At 42.8% G+C, this 21026-nt stretch overlaps 1 protein-coding gene across 3 annotated transcripts in view; it reads right to left on the bottom strand.

The window, feature by feature from the left end:
• The window catches only part of MYPN (myopalladin), a 90026-nt gene that overhangs the window by 36363 nt on the left and 32637 nt on the right, over window positions 1-21026 (bottom strand). For 2 of the 3 annotated variants that reach the window (XM_019538482.1, XM_019538483.1), the window contains exons 5-11: window positions 10730-10801; window positions 10091-10232; window positions 9134-9157; window positions 7605-7721; window positions 6529-6898; window positions 5420-6019; window positions 2052-2199 (exon numbers count right to left, since the gene is read on the bottom strand). In XM_019538482.1, coding sequence (XP_019394027.1) covers window positions 2052-2199; window positions 5420-6019; window positions 6529-6898; window positions 7605-7721; window positions 9134-9157; window positions 10091-10232; window positions 10730-10801 — 1473 coding nt within the window. Of the gene's footprint in view, window positions 1-2051; window positions 2200-5419; window positions 6020-6528; window positions 6899-7604; window positions 7722-9133; window positions 9158-10090; window positions 10233-10729; window positions 10802-19949; window positions 20045-21026 lie in introns of all 3 variants that reach the window. The other variant, XM_019538484.1, reaches the window with a different exon arrangement.

The raw sequence follows: 21026 nt of genomic DNA, 5'->3' as shown, positions 1-21026 counted from the left end.
GCAATGTATTTTAAAACAACATATAGAAAATGCACATAAAGAATAAAATACCTAAGTTTTTTGTATGGAAATATTTTTATCTATTCACTAAATGCTCATTTCTTATTTGTAGTAATGGTCTACAAATATTTATAATAAACTGAATAAAAATCCTAAAGAATGTTTGTCTCCTGCTGCCACAAAATATTAATATGGAAATCTAAGAAGTGAAATAAAAGTTTCCTTTTTCCAATATTCTGTTTACTAGGGAAGAAAAGAGAGCTAATGAAATCCATGTGAATCCAGACACAGAATATGATGTGTCCATTTCTTAGTCATTGCCCTGCTGACAAGACATATATCCACTAGTTTGTTTTGTTTCATGTACTTTTTAAAAGATCAATAGTAAAAGGTCTCACAGACATGAAAACTTAAAATTTGCACCTGCTAATACCCAGAAAAAGAGCATCCTACCCCCTTGATTTGTACTTGAAGAACTACAAATGTTAGTGATTTTGAGTGGGGTTTTGGGAAAATAATAGATTTAACTCAAGCACTGAGCCTGTAGTGGGGGTAATAGTTCCTTCATTTTGTGGTGAAACTAGACTACTTTCTCTTCTATTTTTATTAACTTTTATTTGACCTCCCCAAAACTGGAATGTTGTCTGGTTAGTTGCTATAGTAAGTAGCGATGAGTCAGCTCTGAACTTCCTCAAAGTTTTTGTGCCTTATGATTCAGGATTTTCTTTTGGCATTATATCTGATGATAAAAACAGCATATATATAGCTATCAGTAGATAACTTTATCAGTAGATAACTCTGATCCTGTTTTGTAACCATTGTTTCTAAAGAGGTTATCATGCAGTTAACTTGAAAGACTGACTGATATTTCACAGTAGCTGTCTAAATAATTCATATTACTACTGTAGCAAGTACAAACTATAACACTTGTGATTCATTGGCAAAACATACCACATGCCAGTTGTTTTACTAGAAGTGTTTTGGCAGAGGACTCCATCAGAGGAAAGGTCAACAACATAATTAAAAAAACAGGGATTACAACTGCAGTTGTCCACAGTGGGTAATTTATTCCACAGATACCAAAGCTTTTGCATATCAATGTACGTGTTCTGCCAGAAATGCACTTATAAATAGGTTCCTTATTTGTGACGACTAGGACTAAGTCTTCATCTCTTTTTGCAAAACCTGAGGAAATATGGTTATTATAAAGGCTCCCATGATAGAGGTAAGACTAGAGCACAGTACTTCCTTGCAGACAGTATAGCCACCCTGAAGCTGCTCGTGCATCTCAACATTACTCAATGACATCTATTAGATGTGCCTCGTCAAGGAATTCCCCTAGCCTTCCCCTAGACATTTTACTTGCACCTTAATTTGTTACTGACCCCTGAATCTGAGGTGTGTGTTGAGTCTAGCTGAAATCAACTACTATTCGATCTCTTAAGCTTTATTAAAAGCTTGTTATTTTACCAAACTCAATTAACACTGGTTTTGCAGTTTTAGTAAAAGTCAGTAACAATTATCACTTATTTTCCTGGCAAATTCCTAATGAAATAATTTATTAATTTTGCTCGCCTGGTTGAAAAAAATGTTCAGGACACAAAATATTAAGATAGCATTTTATTCATGATATTTTAAGCCAAGTAAAAACAGCAGTCTGCTATATATCCTAATTTCCTTTCCTCTTAATTTGTATGAATTTGTGTGCAATGAATTAAGTGGGCTGGACATTAGACAGAGATATCCAATATGCACAAATCTCCTATATGCCAACAAAGTTTTATATTCCTCTAATTTTTCTTATATATTCTCTATTAGAGGGTAAAAATATAAACCAGCCATAAGAAGTCACAAAGTAAAACCTTCTACAGTCAATTCTTCCTTACATCTGTAGAACTCCAGTTTGCTTTTTCATGCAGCAGTTACCAGGAATTTATTATAAAATGTAGAATATAAACTAAGCCTTACATACATTTATGTCCCTTAAGACTTAACATTTATTTTGTCCATGGGTGTATGAAATGCAATGTAATAACAATCAGTATGCTTACCTGCTGAATACTATGTTGACTGAAGTCCTCTTTGAAATGTAGCGTTTTCTCCAGATCTTTAACAAGTGTTGCTTTATTGTCTCTGATATAATCATCTGTTGCTAACTGCAGAGGTTTTAGATTTTTCTTGGATAGTCCCTGAGTTGATCTAAACATATATTAAAAAGCTGTTACTTAAACATGCAGATGATAAAAAATAGTTGATTCCTTATGTAAGGACATTCAGTAACCTTTGAGGATGATGGCACATCTAGAAGAAACAACCATAATAATATTATAATAAGCATCTTGGTTTCAAATCCTTAATTTCTAGAATGTTGATTTCACAATAATGTCATCTACAAAGTGCAAAGTGCAAATGTCTAGGCATAGATACAAAAAAAGAGGTTAACCTTCTCTACCTCATCTCACTTCTTTAGTGATGATTCTTTCTTTCCACTACCTACCTCCACCCACCCCTTCTACACCTAATTCCCACCTTTCTATTTCTGAGATGTTGGCTGTTGTAACTAAATAGAACTTTAAATAAATGTTAGCTTATTAAACAATAACAGTTCATAAGCTAAGGGTCCACAATTATGGACCATAATTACCAAAGCAACTAGGGGATAAATTTGGAATGCTCTAATATTTACATCAATTGTGTTCTGACTTAGGGAAAGCATAGGCAGAAGAAATACCTATTCATTGTTGTGAACAATATATTAATTTTAGATGGCCCAGCACAAGTCTTTTACCACTTCCTCTATAAGCATTATTTATCCCATCAGTAAAGACTAATAAAAATGAAATCTTTGTAAATGTTCACCGTAGCAGGCTACACAGCATAGGAACTGCAGCTGCAAGCCTGCTCCGGAGGACTGAGCCAGATGACCAAGATAATTACCTGGCTCCACGGGAGTTAAGAAGCTTGCAGAGAGAGCCCAGGGGGAAGACAGGAAGGCTGTGGGGCTGGAGGTAGAAGCCTGAGTCAAGACATTCTCTATGGGTCTGAATGACTGTGAAAAAACCCAGAGAGATGCTAAAAGCACCTATAAATGAGCAGAGAGGGTGCTCCAATGTGCTGTAATTATAGCGTGTCAAGACAGAGTTGATTTATCGAGTGTGCTGAAGTGTGGTAATTACCGTGCTCCAGCAGACACCAGTATTTTGTGTATTGGTGTCCCTGCACTGAAAAATGGCAGCGGGGGCACTTTAACTAAAGCTCATTGAATGAGCTTTAGTTAAAGTGCCCCCGCTGCCATTTTTCAGCACAGGGACACTAATACACAAGACACTGCAGACAATTTAATTAGAGCAGCTCTCAGTGCCTCTCTAATTAAAGTGCCCCCCCCCCCCACTCCTGGAACACGTGTATAAACTTCTGAGAGACTGTGAGTTGACAGAGAGACTGGGACTTGCTGATGGAGGTAAAAGAGTGAGGAGTTAGTGGTGGCATACCCAAGCCTGGGCACTTGCACTGGTTTGGGAAAAGACCATAGGCTACTTGTTTATTTTATTTGCATTGTTAATTGTCTGTGTTGATTTCTGCCAGGAGGGAGTGTGTCCTGGGGAAACAGTGACAATGAACAAGGATTGCAAGCAAACAAAGACTGTTTGAGTGAGGCAAATTCCACAACCTGCTACATTCACATATTGGCACAAATACTTTTCAGCTCCATGTGTAATTATTTTTAAAGCCCTCTATTGAGGAAAGCTAGAAGCTATTTAAATGAGGAATTAGATCTGGACTGGAATCCAGGAACTATATGGGGATAATAATAGTTAAGTACCATACCTTAGCAGAGTGTGGTGAGGATTTAATTAGTTAATATTTGTACAGTGCTTTAGAAATGCAAAGAACTTGTTCACTTGCTCCAGTAAGGGAGTATGTTTGTCATTTTTTGCTTATATTTGTGAAACTGTGAAAGGATGTTTACAGAAGTTGTGTTTCTTGTGCGGTGAGGCCTCTGAAAGCACTCTGCAGCCATAACGTAACACATATTCATGGCTACAGAGCATTTTAAAATGGCCGATTGTGTGAAAATCTAATCCTTGTCTGATAAAGTATCTAACGCATGGTGCTTTGTATAAAGTGCCATGAGTTGGTGTGCCTCTCCAGTAGGCTGCTTGCACTTGTGCCCAAAGCACCCAAAGCTGTTAGGGATTTCAGTCACTGTTTGGTAGAGGCAAAGATGAAACCCTCAGGCCAAGTACAAGAACTCTGGTTTTTGTATCTGGCTTCAGTGCTGTGACTAGAGCCTTGGCATGTTCCAGAGGAATTCTGCTCTGCTTAGCAGAAATAAATGGCTCAGTGATGCTGAGCAGTCTATAATGCAGAAGGGGTTAGGTTTCTTGGAGCCTTACTGTGAAAGGTAGATGACTGTTAGGAGCACAGCTACAAAAATGTCTAGTTTTATCTGTGTTTGATATAGAGTTATGGTTCAGCGGGGACAGAGCATGGACTAATAAGTCAGGAGGCTCTGTCCCCAACAGTCACTACACCGTGCTTTGTTTAGCTCACATATAAAATAGGGCTAGTAATGCAGACTTCCCCCCCTTGTGCAGTTTGGAGTTCTATCAAACTGCTAGTGTAAGCCATGGCAACACATGGTTCCTGGTGATTATTGAGATGGTATTACTAATTTCAGCACTGTCAACAAAAAATGCAGCTCTTGAAACCAGAACCTTTTTGGGCATAACATCTCTCTTATTTGGTTACATGGAGCTTGCCCGACCATCACATACACCTGTGTGTCTGTCTCTCTCTCTCCCTCTTGCTCATTGAAACAATTTAGTTGCCTCTTATTTTCCATAGCTTTTCTGTGATCTTATAAATATCTAAACAGTTTGAAACGAAACAGCATCCTGCTTTAGACTATTTTTTAGATATTTCTACATGGGTAAAATGCTCACCACTGAGAGATCTTTTAAATTTTACTTTTTACTTACAGTAGGAAAATAAATATATAAGCTCCTATTGGTAAATACTCATAGAGTTACAATCCTAAAAATAATTTCCTCCCACTAATAGAATTTTCTGTATCACTGACTATATCCTGGTAGTCTTCAGTATCCCCTGCCTCCATCCATTTTAAACCTCCCATATAATCATCCTAAGTTCATATTATCTTCAGGGTATCATGTTGTTGCTATCTGTCATCCTTCCAGATAGACCTGCCTCAATCTCCCCCATATGGGCATAAAAGCTGAAAGAATCAAAGCCCCTTCTCCAAGAAGTCAGCAAGCAGCTAAAGGATCAGACCCTTTTCTATTTTATGAGGTTGTTTCTATAGAATGACAATTTGAGCACAAAACAGATGCATGCTAGAATTTCCTTTCAAAGTACTTCCTTTCCCAAATCACCATATAAGGCTTCTGCTACTTACACAGCTGGTGCGCTCCTAGGCAGACCCATAGCGTTGGTTGGTGGTGTCGGTGGAAGAGAAGGCAGGACTGAGCTGAGAAAGGCAACTGGGTTCTGAATACGGCTGGTTGGAGAGAGAGGATTTGGAATTACACTCGGGGGCTGAAATTGGTTCATGTTGGATATAGAGAGCAATAATGCAGGCGACACTGATTCTTTGGGGCTTACTGGAGATGATTCAGTTTTATTTGTAAACCCTCCTGGAGACCTTGATTGGACTGGCTGAGGAGGTCCCACGAGATTCTCTTTGTCATTTGCTCTTTGGATTCCTTGAGACACATTGCTGAATGCAGGCACTGGGGAGCTGGAAGGGGAGTTGATAGGTGGTGTGGTGTTCTGGGATGCAAGGAACTGTTTAGGTCGGGTATAACTGAACGTCTGTGAAGGAGAAACTTTGGCCTGCTTGTACATTGTTGATGAAGGCTTCTGGTTGACTGAAGCAGCAGAGTTCAATGTTCCTGTGTTGGATGGCAACTCCCTTGGAGATGTAAAAGATGAATGATGTAATTGCTGCTGTTCCAGCAAGACCTGGTTATGGAGCTGTTGTAACTGGGTGGCATCTCTATATAAAAACAAGGATGGATGAAATGTCATGGGCTGCAATAAGCTGTTACACAGCTTGGCACAGTATGGGCGGTTACTGCGCCATGCATGTGGTGCATGGGTAGGTTTTACCGCTATGGCAATATAGCTGGCAATCACATGTAGACCTGTGTGATTGCTATATTGCCATAGTGTGCTGTACAGTGATGTAGTGTGTTGCTGCATAACCATAGGGCAACATGTAGACATGTCCAGTATTAATCAGATTGTGTCAGCTCTGGGGGGTCAGAGACTGTTATTACCTGTGACTATACAATACTTAGCATGAAAGAGTCCCAGTTCATGCCTAGTTGGGGCCAGGTTAATGCAAAGACAAACTAGGCACATTGCCTAGGGCCCAAAGTGAAGAAGGTGCCCAGCTGTGCCTACTAACGGGTTAATCTGGCCCTCTGCCTAGTGATCCTAGGGCCAACAACTATATGCATAATTATAATAATATGATTATGTATACAGAATCTTCTTACTTACAGTTTAGGTTTGGCCAATACTGGAGGAGGCTCTTTGGAAGGTGAGGTGGGTTCTGGTATCTTCACTGCCTGACCATTAGTCCTGTCTTGGAAGTAGCCAGGTCTGATTTGGTTTGTAGACCCAACTCCATCCTCAGATGATGTTTCACTTCCTTTATCATCTTCAGGAAGTTTAAAGTGTACCCGGAGGCCTATCTTGGAACTTGACCTGGGTTCATTGTGGTTGACAAGAACCCCTTCCAGTTTAGGCTTTGGGGGCTGGTCCACCACAGGGAGTGAAGGGTTGTGTAGGGAAAGTTGTTGTTCAGTTGCAATTAAATTGATTGAGCTCATTGTATGAAGGGTAGCAGTATTACTGTTGTCTTCAGGCCCTGGAAGAGCAAATATTCACGTTTTGCTGTTATAGTTAAATGTGGTGAATCAATGATAACAACATCTAAGCTGTTTCTGCTGGGAAAGCCAATGCCATACCTAATCTTTAGAATTAATTGTTTGACCATATGCATATGATTATCTATTCCCCCCAATTTACCAAAGGACATTATTAAGTTAAAAAGGGAATCACTCTGCAATTTGGAAAATTGACTGGTGGTCAAGTGTAATGCCCCAAGCATCCTCAAAATCAAAACTTTAATTTTAAGAACAAAATCTCTAACTTTTACTGTTATGAAGAAAATCTTTGGAACATGAATTAAGTGCAAGCCAATGCTGTTGTTTATCTTTTTTTCCATACTTCAGTGCTCTACTTCTTGATCTACTTCATGCCTTAGCAGCACAAAGCTGCATATCTGGCCCGAGGTTTGGGCTCCATGCTATAGTTAAGGAACTGAGAAAATGGAGGGAATCCAGGGATGCTGCAAAACAATGCAAATTTTGCTTGAGAAAAGGCTCCGTGAAGGATTTGGCTCATCGTGTTGCTGTGCCTTGCTGTATCTTTTCAAACAGAACTTCTCTTAGAATATTTATGTCACTCCATATAGAACAAGATGAGCCAAATCCTACATGGAGCCTTTTCTCAAGCAACAACCTGAACCATGCATTTTACTAGAAAGAAGATCTCTAAAAATGATCACTTACCTTTAACTGTTAGATGAGCAATGCTAGAGACTGTGCCATATTTATTGCTTGCAGTACATGTGAAACTCCCAGAATCTTCTGAAAACACCTCAGCAATTACCAAAGTACAAATCTCCTCTGCAGCCAATCAGAGCAATATCATTATTGTTCATAGTACATATGCTAAACCAACACAGAAATGCCTTGCCCACACTACAGCTGTTTTTTAAAAAAATTCCCACCATTGCTCAGCCTGATTTAGCTTTACCAATGTTAATTGCATTGGCAGCTTTCAAATAAAATGGCAACCAGCTGCCATGGGCAGCAACTGGTATTCTATCCACACTAGCTTCAACATTTGCAACATAAATGAAAATAAGCAGGTGTTAGCAACATTTAGAAAACTTTAACATTTTCTCCTCCTATACACAGAGTTAGAAAATGAGGTCCCTCCCTAAACAACTTAAAATCAGACTTGGAAAAATTAAATGGACCAGATCCTCCCAGACTTCACTCAAAGTGTACTTAAAATTCCAAAATTTTAAGATGCAAGGATGGATGCAGTTTACTGGGAACAATTTAGGCAGAATAATAATGTCTGATGAAAAAGTACAAAAGCCTAAATGTAAAGGTCTGATTTTCAAACTTGCAAGTTCACTGAAACTGTATCTGCAGATCTGAATCAGAAAATCAGTTCTTTACACTGGGAACTAAATGTGGGCACCAAACTGTGAGTAAAAATTGTCTTTGCAAAAATGGCAGCCTGGACTGAAAATTGATCTGTAATGATGATGTTCCTATCTGACCAATGTCTGACATGTCCTGGCAGCTGCCACAAGATGTTTAATAACCAAATTAGTGAGACTTTCATCCATAGTTAGGTTAGACAGCAAGGGTGGGTAGCATTCTAAGATGCAGGGTCGTCCATATTGTCACCTGGTACTTGGCATTGGTAAATCCAACCACTGATACAATTCACTGATATCAGGGATGGAACACTTGTTATGGCACTCTCATATTTCATGGGTCAGGGGTATGATATCAGGGGCAATGGATGACATGGGTAAGCATCTTACATAATGCTCCCCACCTATCAAACTGAAGAAAGTCGTACAATCCTATACTATCTGCTATATATCTGACCCTAAGAAAATAGGGGACTTTAATGCAGACTATTTTATTCATGTTTTGCCTGTGAGAAGAGTTCCAATTTGGAATTGGATCAGAAGAGTGTGAAAGTTGTATTTTCTTCAAAAAATGAGAGAAACCAATTTCAATTTTAGTGGATATTCTTCTTCTTTTTGAGAGAGTCTGTTTTCAGCTTTATGGAACAATGCATGGTAAAGTATATTCCTGTAACATCCACTGAGGAAAAAAACCCCACAATTAAATTTGTTTTAAGTTCAAACACAATAAGTTGAACCCAGAAAGATTCTACCTCTTGATTCAAAACTGTCATCTACCTTATCTGTGTTCACTTTCTTGCTTTTATCTTTGTCAGATAAAATCCCCATGCTTCTATAACCATAAGACAATTAAATCTTACTTACCTGGTTCAGCCATAGAGCGAGGTTCTAAGGGGGAAAATAGTAGCAGAAGAATTACTGTACTAAGCACATTATTAATTTTACTGATACACTAGAGAGTCACTATCAAATCTTGTCCTAGTTCTCTGTTTACTGTAACATGGCTTTTGGGGTGAGTTTCTGTGGAAGGATCAGCAAAAAGATCTTAAACTCTTATTGTCAAGCGAATGCCGATCCATCAAGTGTGTTCTGCCCTGGGTTAGCCAATGTCTTGGTGGAATAGTATACTAATATTATTTCTTTCTTGGATCTTGTCTCTGGGGTTTTTCTGCATCAGTGTCAAGAAATCAGTGTAAATGCTGCTGCAGATGGATTGTACTGCTGTGAAAAATGACTTGCATAAAGTGCAGCCCACCTGTGTTTTAAATTCATATAAGCTGCCTTTTTATATCAGTAAAGTTCATTTACACTATGGATCAGAGTTGTTTATTCTTCCTGCACTGGCTGAGGGCGCAGTTTTGAATTATGTTCTTCCTCCCAGCAGAGAACCAAGTATAATGGGATCTCAGCTGGGAAGTGTTGCTTTCCCCTCTGTCTACCAGCCTGACTAGCTCCCTGCCTTCATTCTACCTTCTTTCCCTCTTCAGAGTAGATTGTGCAGAACTGGGGGCAGTGGAAGAGGCATAGCAAGTAGAAAAGAGGCCTTTGCCAGGTTCATGTCAGGCAGAAATTTCTTCTGCCTAGAGGAGTTCTCCTTATGGCACCTCCAGACAGTGTTAATTAACTTCATGTTACACAAGCTGACCCCTGGGTTATAGCCAGCAAAGTACTTCTGCTGCCATTACCCTGTTCAGCCAGCATAAGCTGCTGTTTAATAGCGCTCTCCTTATTGTAACTACAAATTCTAAGTGCAATACATCAATGTTCTTGTTTCAATACCTATAACATAGCAGACAGAGTATTTCTATGTTGTAGACATACTTTTCTGTAAGATTCTAAAATCAGGAGAATCTTCTATCAGCGTCCCTTCTCTGTACCATTCAACCTTTGGAGAAGGAGCTCCTTTTACACGGCATTCAAAAACAACCAGTTGACCCTCAGAAGCTGAAATGTCTTGCAGCATCTAAAATGTAAAAAAGATCATCGGAAATTAACGATTCCAGAATTAAAATTGATTCTTATTTTAAAAAGATGTCCCTAAATCATATAAATCTTCAAAAGCCTATAATGCATCAGAATTTCTTTTTATACAACCATAATGAGAAATGAAGTTTGTAATTATTCTAATATTATAAAAGCCTAAGTCTGTCTGTCTGTCCATAACGCTTTATTTGCACTCTGTTTGGCTGATGGAAACAGTCCATCTGAGTGCTCCAAGCATGGGGGAGCGCTGCCGTGATTCTGAAGCCGTGCCGAGACCCAGACAGAGGGTGGGGGAGCCGCTGGCCTTGGCTCCTCCACCTCACTTCCTGCAAGAGGCAGAACAGCAGCATCATGGGGCGTTAGATGGTTGCACTCCATCTCTCTCTCTCCCCAGGTCATTCTTGACTGGCAATTGGCTAATATATGTATAAAAGTGTAATTGGCTTCATTTTGAAATGTGCCATAAAAGTAAATTACCTTTGTGAACACAGGAGCAGCTATTATGGGTCTTCCATCCAATCCTTGCAAATAGTTAGTGGGGCTTTGAACCTGTAGGTTAAGACACAGGCAACTGTGAAGTTAAGATATAGCATAGATATTGTGTCTTGCACTGGGGAAACATATCCATAATACTTCAAATGGAATCCCTTGAAAAGTCAGAAGGCTCAATTTCAAATCTATTTGAATACCTAACTTCAGAGTACTTCCTGTTCACAGGTTAATAACTGTACACTGGGTTATACACATTCTCATGACCTGGCCCATGACGGCTCACCAAAGTCCCCTAAGTGGCCCTCCAGCCCAAATAATTGCCCAACCCTGCCTTAAAGAGAGGCTTATTCATCAAGCAGAATTGGGAATGCCAGCACAGAAAAGACTCCAGACAGACACTGGCATTATTTAACCCTGATCACAGCATATCTTCATAGCTACAGTTAAAATGCAAAGAGCTGCCAGAGTCCTGAGTTAGTGCTCCCACCCTCCCTTTCACTTGTGAAGGTGACCAGTAGCTAGGTGTTATCACTGATGGAAAGATTTCTTCCCACTTTTTCCTACTGTTTTTAAGTAAAGTAGGTCTTAAGATAAGATGTCAGATATGATTATATTGCAGTTAAGCAGGGTGATATGCCTGGCTTTAAAATTAAAAAAAAGTTTTCTTCTGAAATGACTAGTTACTCATTTTAAGAACATTGTGAAGAAGGCTATCATCAATTTGGAAAGGGGCTTTGTTGGATGAAACAGCATTTCCACAGCAAAATATTGGGTGAGTTGTTGGCCCACGGGAGTTAATGATTTCATTTTGCCTTTGTCTTCAGTAAAGTCAGGAATTCACCATGATTTCACTTGACTCTCCAATCCAAGTTGTAGGTTTTACAGATGTGAGAATTCCTTCATTATATTTATCTTCCTAATGTGGCTAAAGGCTCCTAATAGATTTGATTACTTCAGTTTTGCTTATTAAATAACTCTTTCACTGCATTGCTTCATAAGAAAAGCAAAATAAATGAATGTAGAGAAATCATAACTCATTATAGATACAACTGTACTTACATTATCTGAAGGGAGCTGCCAGGCTCTGGAATTTGCTCCCAAGTGAGGTGGTGCTCTTTCCTACCTTGGGAGTCTTCAACAGGAGGCTGGACAGATATTTGACTGGGGTATTATGATTTGGCTGGGGTGATATGACTGTGGCACCTGTTCCTGCCTGGGGCAGAGGGTCAGACCTGATGATCTGTTTAGGTCCCTTCCAACCCTAAGCACTATGAAACTATGAAGTGGTTATGCCACAATACAAAGGGAATTCATAGGTAGTCACTTAAGCCATTTTTAAGCGTGTTTGTGCTAGTAGCATAGCTCAATGTAAAATTTGTGCAGGATCCAGTCCTGCATATTTAAACTGTGGAACAAATGTTATTCTCTAGAAGATCAGTACTAGTAGTAATCTTTCTGGATCTGCTGTTGTCTGTGTACCACTAGTCTTATTAAAGTAATTGCTTTATTGTGTCATGAAAAAGGGGCTGAATTCTTCATTACAATGAACTGTATCAGTTCTGCATATCATGCCTAGTGGCCAATGGCAAGTTTCTTTCAAGTGAGCATTCTGATTTGTAAAATACTTAGGGGTGTTAATTCTGGGTAATGTTAGCCCTATTGTTACCTGTCATCTCTGTATTCTTGGGGAGCCCTGGCACAGTATGCAGCCTGTCTGACTCTCAAAGGACTCAGCCCCTCTCAACACCTGAACAAGAACTGATTAGAGGAAGGACTTACAAAAGACAATGAAGGTGTAGTGGGAGATGCACCTAAGCCCCTCCAGACAAGGGTGATAGGAGTGAAGCAACTCCCCTGATCTCATTTACATCACAGATGGAACTGGATGACAACTCATTTACATGGGAGATGGGACAGGCATACATCTTCATTAGCATTCAGGGTGGAGAACAGAGATTCCAAGGCAAGGACTGCAGTGAATTCTGGGACCAGAGAAGCAGGGGAGCACTGCATGATGGGGGATCCCTGCTCCAAATGCTAATCAACCCACGTCTGCACACACCCAGCTCAGCATTTATCAGACCAATTCCAGCAATGACTCCTTTACTGGTACCCAAAACATTGAGTCTGCCTGTCTGTATTGTGAGTTGCCTCAGAGTAATGCCACACATAACCAGCAGTGATCAGTTCCTATTATCCAGCATATAAGCCACTGTTTACCCATAAACAAACCTACTGTTCTCCCTTGAGCCATTGTTAGTTCTCTACAAAACCCCCTGCCCAAGCTCAAGTTTCTGTCCTGGTGCTTGGATCCAAAGCTGCACCAGTTCCACTCCTTTTCTGCCTGGAATACCTTCAATGAGCATGCTGGGGGCTCTGACTGTCTGCAAGCTCCAAAAACACCTGGGAACCTTAAATGGTTCAAGCTTCACTGAGTGGTGAGATCCCAGCTCTCTCTCTCTCTCTCTCTCCCTCTCTCTCTCTCTCTTCTGACTCCAGGAACCTGACTCTTGTTCTCTTACAGCTTTCTAAACTGGACTTTTGCTGATCACTCTCTCTTTCTCTCTCTGACTCCAGGCACAGCTTGCCAAATCTGACTTTTGCTGATCAAACTTGAGCTAGACTTCCCCAAGTACCTAACTGAAACAATGTAATATTGTAACTGTTTTATTTGTGTCTCTTGTATGGCTATTACTACTGGTAGCATCATAAATTCATATACGTGGCAATAAATAACGTTTATGGTCAAGCTGGTGGCTATATTTTCTCTCTGAACCTCACTTAATCTTCCTTCCCTTGACCTTTCCATTTGCTGTGCAGCAATGCTTCTTTTACCTAAGCCAAAGATTCCTGTAATGCCCAAAACTATGGTGGGGTCTGCTCATTAAGGGAGTTAGTACTAGGACCATTGTGACAAGAGATTGGGACGTGCTGAGTTTTGAGGCTCATGAGGGTATTAGCTGAAAGTGTGGATCAGACCTGGCCTGCTCAGACATACTCTGTTAGCATGTGTGTATGCGTGTCTAACTGCATTTATTATTGTCCTGCTGAAATAAGGGATGAGCTGAGTTTAAGGCACATGAGGGTGTCAGCCTGTCAATGCTCAATAACCCGGCTCAGGCATGCCCTGTTAATCTGTATGTATATGCATATATGTGTTTGACTGATTTGGTGTTTGGAGGAACCCAGCCCCATTGAAACTGAGTCCAGCAAGATAGCTCCACTGGGGGTGAGGACTTGCAGAAGGGAGAGATACAGCTCCATATAGCAACACAAGTAATACAAGCAGCACATCGATGGAATTACAGAGACCTCAGAAATGTATCCCTAATAAATGAGTGCACCCCACAGTGACAGGCAAATCTGGAAACACTATGTATGACCTCCATTTTAAAACTTCCCCTTTGCCAAATGCAAACAAAATTACAGAAGAGGAATACCTTCCCAGTGACCTTCCTCAGCAGGACCAGTGAAATCAAAATGATACTATCATGCTGCTGAATTTTTTTTTTCCAGCCTGTATTAACTAACTTGCCTACCATGCTCATTTATTCAATTCCTTTCTCTGGGGCAGAATGGCTGCAAATCAGTGTAGTTAAATATTTAGTGTTCCTGAAGTATGGAGGCGTTCAGGTTTCAGAGGCAATATTTTACAATACTTGAATACCTCAGGCAGTTCAGTCAGTGATAAGTTCAATCAAAGAATCAGTCATGTTCTCATTGAAATCAAGAGCAAAATCCCATAAATTTAGTAAATCGGCATCAGGCTTGAAGTTTCTAGCCTAACTGTAGGAAACAGAGAAATTTACTATGGTTCAGAAGATCTCATATTTCTGTTTGCCTCAGAAATCTGTGTTGACTGGTACCTTAAGGCTGCCTACAATTAGCTGATAAATACTCTGTATAATAAGAGTGGCAATTATATGGGCTGGAGGGCCACTTATGGAGTTTTTTGTGAGCTGTCACAGGCCAGGTCAGCATTCCCCAAGTGCTGTGCCGGGTCAGCGTCCCTGCTCCCCTTGCCCACCAACAGCTCACCAAAACTCCCTAAGTGGCTCTGCCTTGCACTTGGCTGGGCAGGAAGTAGGATGGGTGGGGTCAGGATCACTGAGTGGTGACAGCATGGGGCCCGGGCCTGGGGCAAGGCTGCAATCTGCTCCCTGCATGCCCCTGCAACAGGCACCAGTTCCTCGGCCCTGATCCTGTGCTGTCACCACCCAGAGATCCTGGGGTCTCCATGAAGACTGGCTGGGACCTGCATGGGCAAGGCGTGCATCCAAGCTGATGGGATGGAGCTGCTGGTGGGCAGGGAGTAGTGTTTGGGACCGGGATGGGCAGGTGGGGTCTGGGGCCATGTCCAGGTCAGGGATGTGTGAGCAGTGGACTGTGTCTCTGCCCAGGGCCATGACCCTGTGTTATCACCACTCTGTGATCCCAATTCTAGTCCCAACTGTACCCCCCTATCCTGTTCCTGGATGCTGCTCCCTACCTGCCCCCATCTGCCTGGCTCAGTGCGCCCTGCCTGCTTGGGTTCTGGGCTAGTCCCCATGGAGACCCCACCCACCCACTCCATCTGGTGCCCCCAGTGGTGGGTGCAGGGCACATGGGTTGGGCTGCCTGGGCAGCAGAGTGGAGTCTGACAGTGGAGATTAGCAGCGGCAGTCAGAAGGAGTCAGCACCACCGGGGATGCTGGGAAGTCAGTCCAGCTGCTATACCATCCCAGCACTGCTGTGCATGCCCTGGGGCCTGGGTAGCATAATCAAAGATTTTTAGCTTGCCAGAATTTTTCTTTTCTGTGCTAGTTGCCTGATTTTTAAAGGTACTGAAGTGCATAAAGAAGCAGGTAGGCACCTGCTCAGACTTCAAATGTGCCTAGATTTCTGAATTGTACTAGGTGCCTACATGCATCTCTACATGCTTGTGACAGAGAAAAGGAACAGCTAGGAAAGGAGTGACCTGTCAAATGATCTCAGTGGCCTTTAAGAGTAAGGGGTGTGCATCTTTTCCTGGAACAGAGGAAAAGTGGTGTGAAAGGAAAGGCCTTTATATCCTAGAGCATTTCTGCTCGTAAGAGTGTTTGGATTGATTTATAAGCTGCATCCAAGATGGTTAGCTATTTCAGTGTGGCACATTACAGTAAATGCTCTTTTTATTAATTCTTTTTTCTATCATTATTTCAGGTGGTTAATAATGGTATCCAACAACTTTTTGCCAATGTGATTTATGTTGGTAACTATAAATGGAGAGTCTTGGGCTAAATGATCTGAACTTTGGGGAAACTGACTTGCAGAAAGCTGAAGGTAGGTAACTTTACTTTGAGAACATATGAAGCCACATTTTTAGGTGGGCTGTAATTTTGCTTACATGAATTCTCTTTGCAACTACGGAAGTACACTTTCTGCATTTCTGTGTATAAATTGAATATTTGGACACCCATATACTAGGGCTGTGCGAAATAGCACCATTTCATTTCGACTTCTGTTTCACCATTTTGATGGGACAGTGTTTTGTTTTGAGTTTCATTTCATTTCGAAGTACTGTTCCATTTTGTTTCATCAAAACTGTTTCAACTTTTCTCCCATAGGCTATAATGGGGAATCATGAAACTGCCTATAACTTTGTCATTTCTTGCCTGATTCAAATGAAAACATCAGAGAGAGTAGCCTTTGCTGAGGCCACAAAGCCTATCAAGTTTCAAGCAGATAGGTGAAGGCGTTTCTGGGAAACAGCACCTCAAAATCTTGAAAGCAAAACTTGTGTCACTTGTAAGGGTGAAGGCATAGGGGGGTGTGAAAACTGCAGGCATGGTAGCTCCTTCTGAGGCCACAAAGCCTGCTAAGTTTCAAGGAGATAGGTGAGGAGTTTCTGGGAAACTGCACCTCAAGCTTCTGACAAGCAAAACTCATGCCGTCTGACTTTGTGTTAAGGCGCTGGGGCCTCTATATGACACAGTAGTGTGCCTCAATGAGGCCACCTGCTCCCCTACAGCCTCAGCCTGATCTACTACTTTAAATAACAACAGGTAAGCAACACAGTAGCACTAGCATCTCAGGCAACCAAACTTTCACAGAGCCTGTCTTTCCTTTCCTGCAGGAGCTTTCTTCTCTAGTAACTGCCAGAGAACTCTCCCTACCAGCCCCAGCCCTGGGGTTTTGATGTGCCCAGAGCCCTTCGTCCTTCTGGTAAGAGACTGGACTCATAGACTCATCTGTGAAAAGTGGCTGTAAATTCAAACAAGCACTGAGCCTCACTAAACTCATCACCAGAAACCAACTTCCTACAGCCCAAAATGCACCAAATGGATCGTGCAAAACCTGTCAACAATATCTCCAGTATGGTGATATCTTCACAATACAATACATATCTCCGTCAGGGCACCAAGTGCCCTGATGGAAAATATGTAGGAAACACCAACAACTGCGCACCAGAATGAGCGCACGCCAAAAATCTATCAAAGACAAGAACAGAACACTACCTGCCTCCAGTCTTTCAGGCTTGATCCTCAACGGGAATTTACAGACCACTTTTCATAGACGAACCTATGAACTGCACTTCATCAACCTCCTAGGTACAAAACCTCATGGACTCAATATATACCGTGGACTTCTGACACACTACAACCTGCCAGACCTCTGACTCCCCAAGTAACTCTCCACTTCTACCTGCACTCCTACATCCCCCTTTCCCCACCTCCCCCCAGCCTGTCCCTCACCCTCTGACCCCTCCATTTCCATTTTCACTAACTGGCTTTCTTGCTTGCATTGCATGCCAGCCTCTCGCTTCTTTACTATTCATTCCTTGTACTTGTAGAAACCAGATAGGGCAAGCTAAGGCAGAAACCGAACCAAAACATGCTACAAGAATCAAGGGCAAGAAGCTCTTCTTTAGCTACATAGAGAGTAAAAGGAAAACTAATGGAAGTGTGGGGCCCCTGCTCAATGCCTCACGATACCTGGTCACTACCACTCAGGAAAAAAACGGAACTCCCAAATGACTACTTGCCTCGGTCTTTCACAAGACCAAGGGGAACAACATGCCAGGTAGGGCACAGAACGAGCAGGGCGGGATTGACACCATTCCCACCATTGCCACAGAATAGGTCAATTAAAGAAATTAGACGTATGTAATTCAGCAGGATGGGATGAACTCCACCCAAGAGTGCTGCAAGAGTTGGCCAAAATAATTGCAGAGCCCCTGGCAAAGGTCTTTCAAAAATCATGGGCCTCTGGAGAAATCCCAGAGGACTGGAAGAGGCCCAAAGTTGTGCCCATCTTCAAGAAGGGGAAGCGTGAGGACCCGGAAAACTACAGGCCAATTAGCTTAATTTCTATTTGAGGGAAAATCCTAGAAACATTCATGAAAGAGGCTATATGTGACAAACTTGCAGAAGGTATGATACTGAATGACAGCCAGCATGACTTCATCGCGGGCAGGTCTTGTATAACCAACCTCACTTCTTTCTGTGATCAGGTGACTCATCACCTGGATGAGAGAAAAGTGGTTGACATCATATACCTCGAGTTCCAGAAAGCCTTTGACCTGGTATCCCATGAGTTACTGATCAGAAAACGGGAAGATATTGGGCTCAACTGCCGGACCATCAAGTGGGTGTAAAACTAGTTGCAGTGTAGGACGCAGAGAGTCCAAATGAATGGATTGGTGTCGTCCTGGTGAGGTGTGGGCAGTGACGTACCCCAGGGGTTGGTACTTGGCCCAGTGCTGTCAACATTTTCATCAACAGCCTGCAGATAGGCTGCGTGGACACACCTGCAGATAGGCTGCAGATACAAGCTGACCTACATAGGCTGGCATGTTGAGCAGAACGGAACCAGATGAGGTTCATTGTAGAGAAATGCAAAGTGCTACATCTGGGAAGCAAGGAATCCCCAGCACACCTACAGGCTGGGCAATGCTAACCTGACCAGCACTACAAATGAAAGGGATCTGGGGGTAACAATAGACCCCAGCATGAATATGAGCCAGCAATGCGATGCAGTAGCTGCTGAGGGCCAATAAAACTCTGGCATGCATTAATCGATGCATCTCCAGTAAAACCAAAAAAGTGATTCTCCTGCTTTACTCAACATTGGTGTGACTGCAGCTGGAGTATTGCGTCCAGTTCTGGGCACCGCACTTCAACAAGGACATGCTAAAGCTTGCGAGGGTCCAGAGAACGCCACCCATACGAACAGAGACTTGCATGGCAAGCCATACAAGGAGAGGCTAAGGGATCTTGGACTCTTCAGCCTAAAGAAAAGAAGGCTGAGAGGGGACCTGATTGTGGCTTACTGCTATATCAGAGGCATACATCAGGGGCTCGGTGAACAACCGGGTGTCCTGGGGGAAAACTAGAAACAACAGTCACAAACTCCTGGAAGATAGTTTCAGGCTGAACATTAGGAAAAACTTCTTCACAACTAGGGTATCCAGACTATGGAAAAACTCCCCCCAGAGCTGGTGCAATCATCTACCCTGGAGATCTTCAAAAGAAGACTGGATGGTCACCTGGATGGGGTCACCTGACCTCAGATGTCTTTTCTGTTCATGCAGGAGGCTTGACTGATGATCCTTTGGAGTGCCTTCCAGCCCTATGATTCTGTGATTCCATCCAGGAAGAGCACACACACACTGGCTGCAGGTGCTTCCTCAGCCTGATGAAGGGTTTTTCAACCCGAAAGCTGGCATCCCAGGCAACTAAGCTGAGTTTACCTGGAGCCTCATGACGCCACTGCAACCAGCAAACCTCAGGACTGTGTGCGTGTGTGTGGTGGCTCAAGGTTATGATGCCTCCTGCCCACTTTTCACCAGGTGGATCCTCAGTCGTGGCATTTCCTGGGGCTACTGTGCCGCTGGCAGTCCCACCAGGCCTCCTGACCCTGGCAGAGTGCAGTTTTAGAGGTTATGCCCAGGACCTGAGGACTCCTCCTTCCCCATAGCCTCAGACCAGACCTCCAAGTTTTTCTTGGCACAGGAGCTCAGCAGGGATATGTGCATGCCTCATACATGGAGGGCACCAACATACTGCTGAAGGTGGTGTGTGCAGGCACTTTGCATGATGAGGCCACAAGTGCCATGAGCTGCCTGAACCCTGGCTGCTCAACTAAGGAGAAGAGCTGGCCATCGAAAGCAAGCATCTCCCCAGTGGGCTAGGTGATCTCACTCGCCCTTGCAATGCCCCACCCCCCTTTCTGTCCACCTTTCTCCCACTGTTCCAGGGTGGCCTGCCTCTGCTTTGCTGGGACAGGGTCTTTGGAGCGAGAGGGGGACTTCTTTTTGGGCATGCTCCCACTGGTGTGAGGCTGAGGAGAAGCAAGGGCAAGGGGGTGGTGCCTGCAGAGATGCATCAGCATCCCTGTGGTGCTCATGTGTTTCGTTCCCTTGCCCCGGCTGGTTTTGGCTTGGCAGTGCAGCCAGATAGCATATGTGCCTCAGAATGATCCCAGACCACACTACCTGCTCACTTCTGGGGTGTGGGTGCAAGTGTGGATGCTGCCTTTCCCTCCTCCTCAGCAGGCAGAGGCACAGCAACAGGAGGAGCAGACTCAGTTGAGCCACTTGCCTCTGCAACCTCTACCTTAACCTCCTGTGAAGTGTCTTCTGGGGAAGAAGACCTGGCTCTAGGGGAAACTTGAGGGGTGTGGAGCAGAAACTCAGCTGATTCCCCCATCCTTCCCCAGATTTTCCTTTGCTAGGGCACTCAGATCCAGCTCCAGCTCTTCCTCTGGCAATGGAAGGCTCAGCAAGGGAAGTGAAATAGGGGTAGAGGAGACTGTTATGCCCGTGCTGCTGCTTGTTATCATGGTGGTGGTGGTAGTGGTGGGGGCAGGTTATGGCTGGTGCTCTTGGAAGGGATGCAGACTCAGGCACAGGCAGTGGCACTGGCACTCTTTCCCTCTCCTTGCTGCGTGTACAACTACTGGAAGCCTCATGACTGCCTACTGTAGCAAAGAGGCTGCGTCTCAGTTTGGGGTGGGAGGAGGGGAGAACTTACAGTTCTCCCTCTACCCCCTCTTCTACCCCTCCCCGAAGGCTTGCCAGCTGCCTTTCCAGCACGCTTTGTGATGTGTTTCATAGTGTCTTGTCTTTGCCTTGGTGCACTGGAAAATCTGTGTGTTCTTCTGTAATGTTATCTGATTTATGTAATATATGTAGATAATTGTATATGTATGTGTATTTATGTAATGTATGTAGTATGTATTAATGTAATAAATAAAAATATATGTATGTGTTCCTATATAAATTCTATACTATAATATGCAATATAATTATGCTGTGCTTCTC

The sequence above is a fragment of the Crocodylus porosus genome, unplaced genomic scaffold, assembly GCF_001723895.1.
Source record: "Crocodylus porosus isolate Cpor-Errol unplaced genomic scaffold, CroPor_comp1, whole genome shotgun sequence".
Taxonomy (NCBI): Eukaryota; Metazoa; Chordata; order Crocodylia; family Crocodylidae; genus Crocodylus; species Crocodylus porosus.
This window is presented reverse-complemented; position numbering and strand designations above follow the sequence as displayed.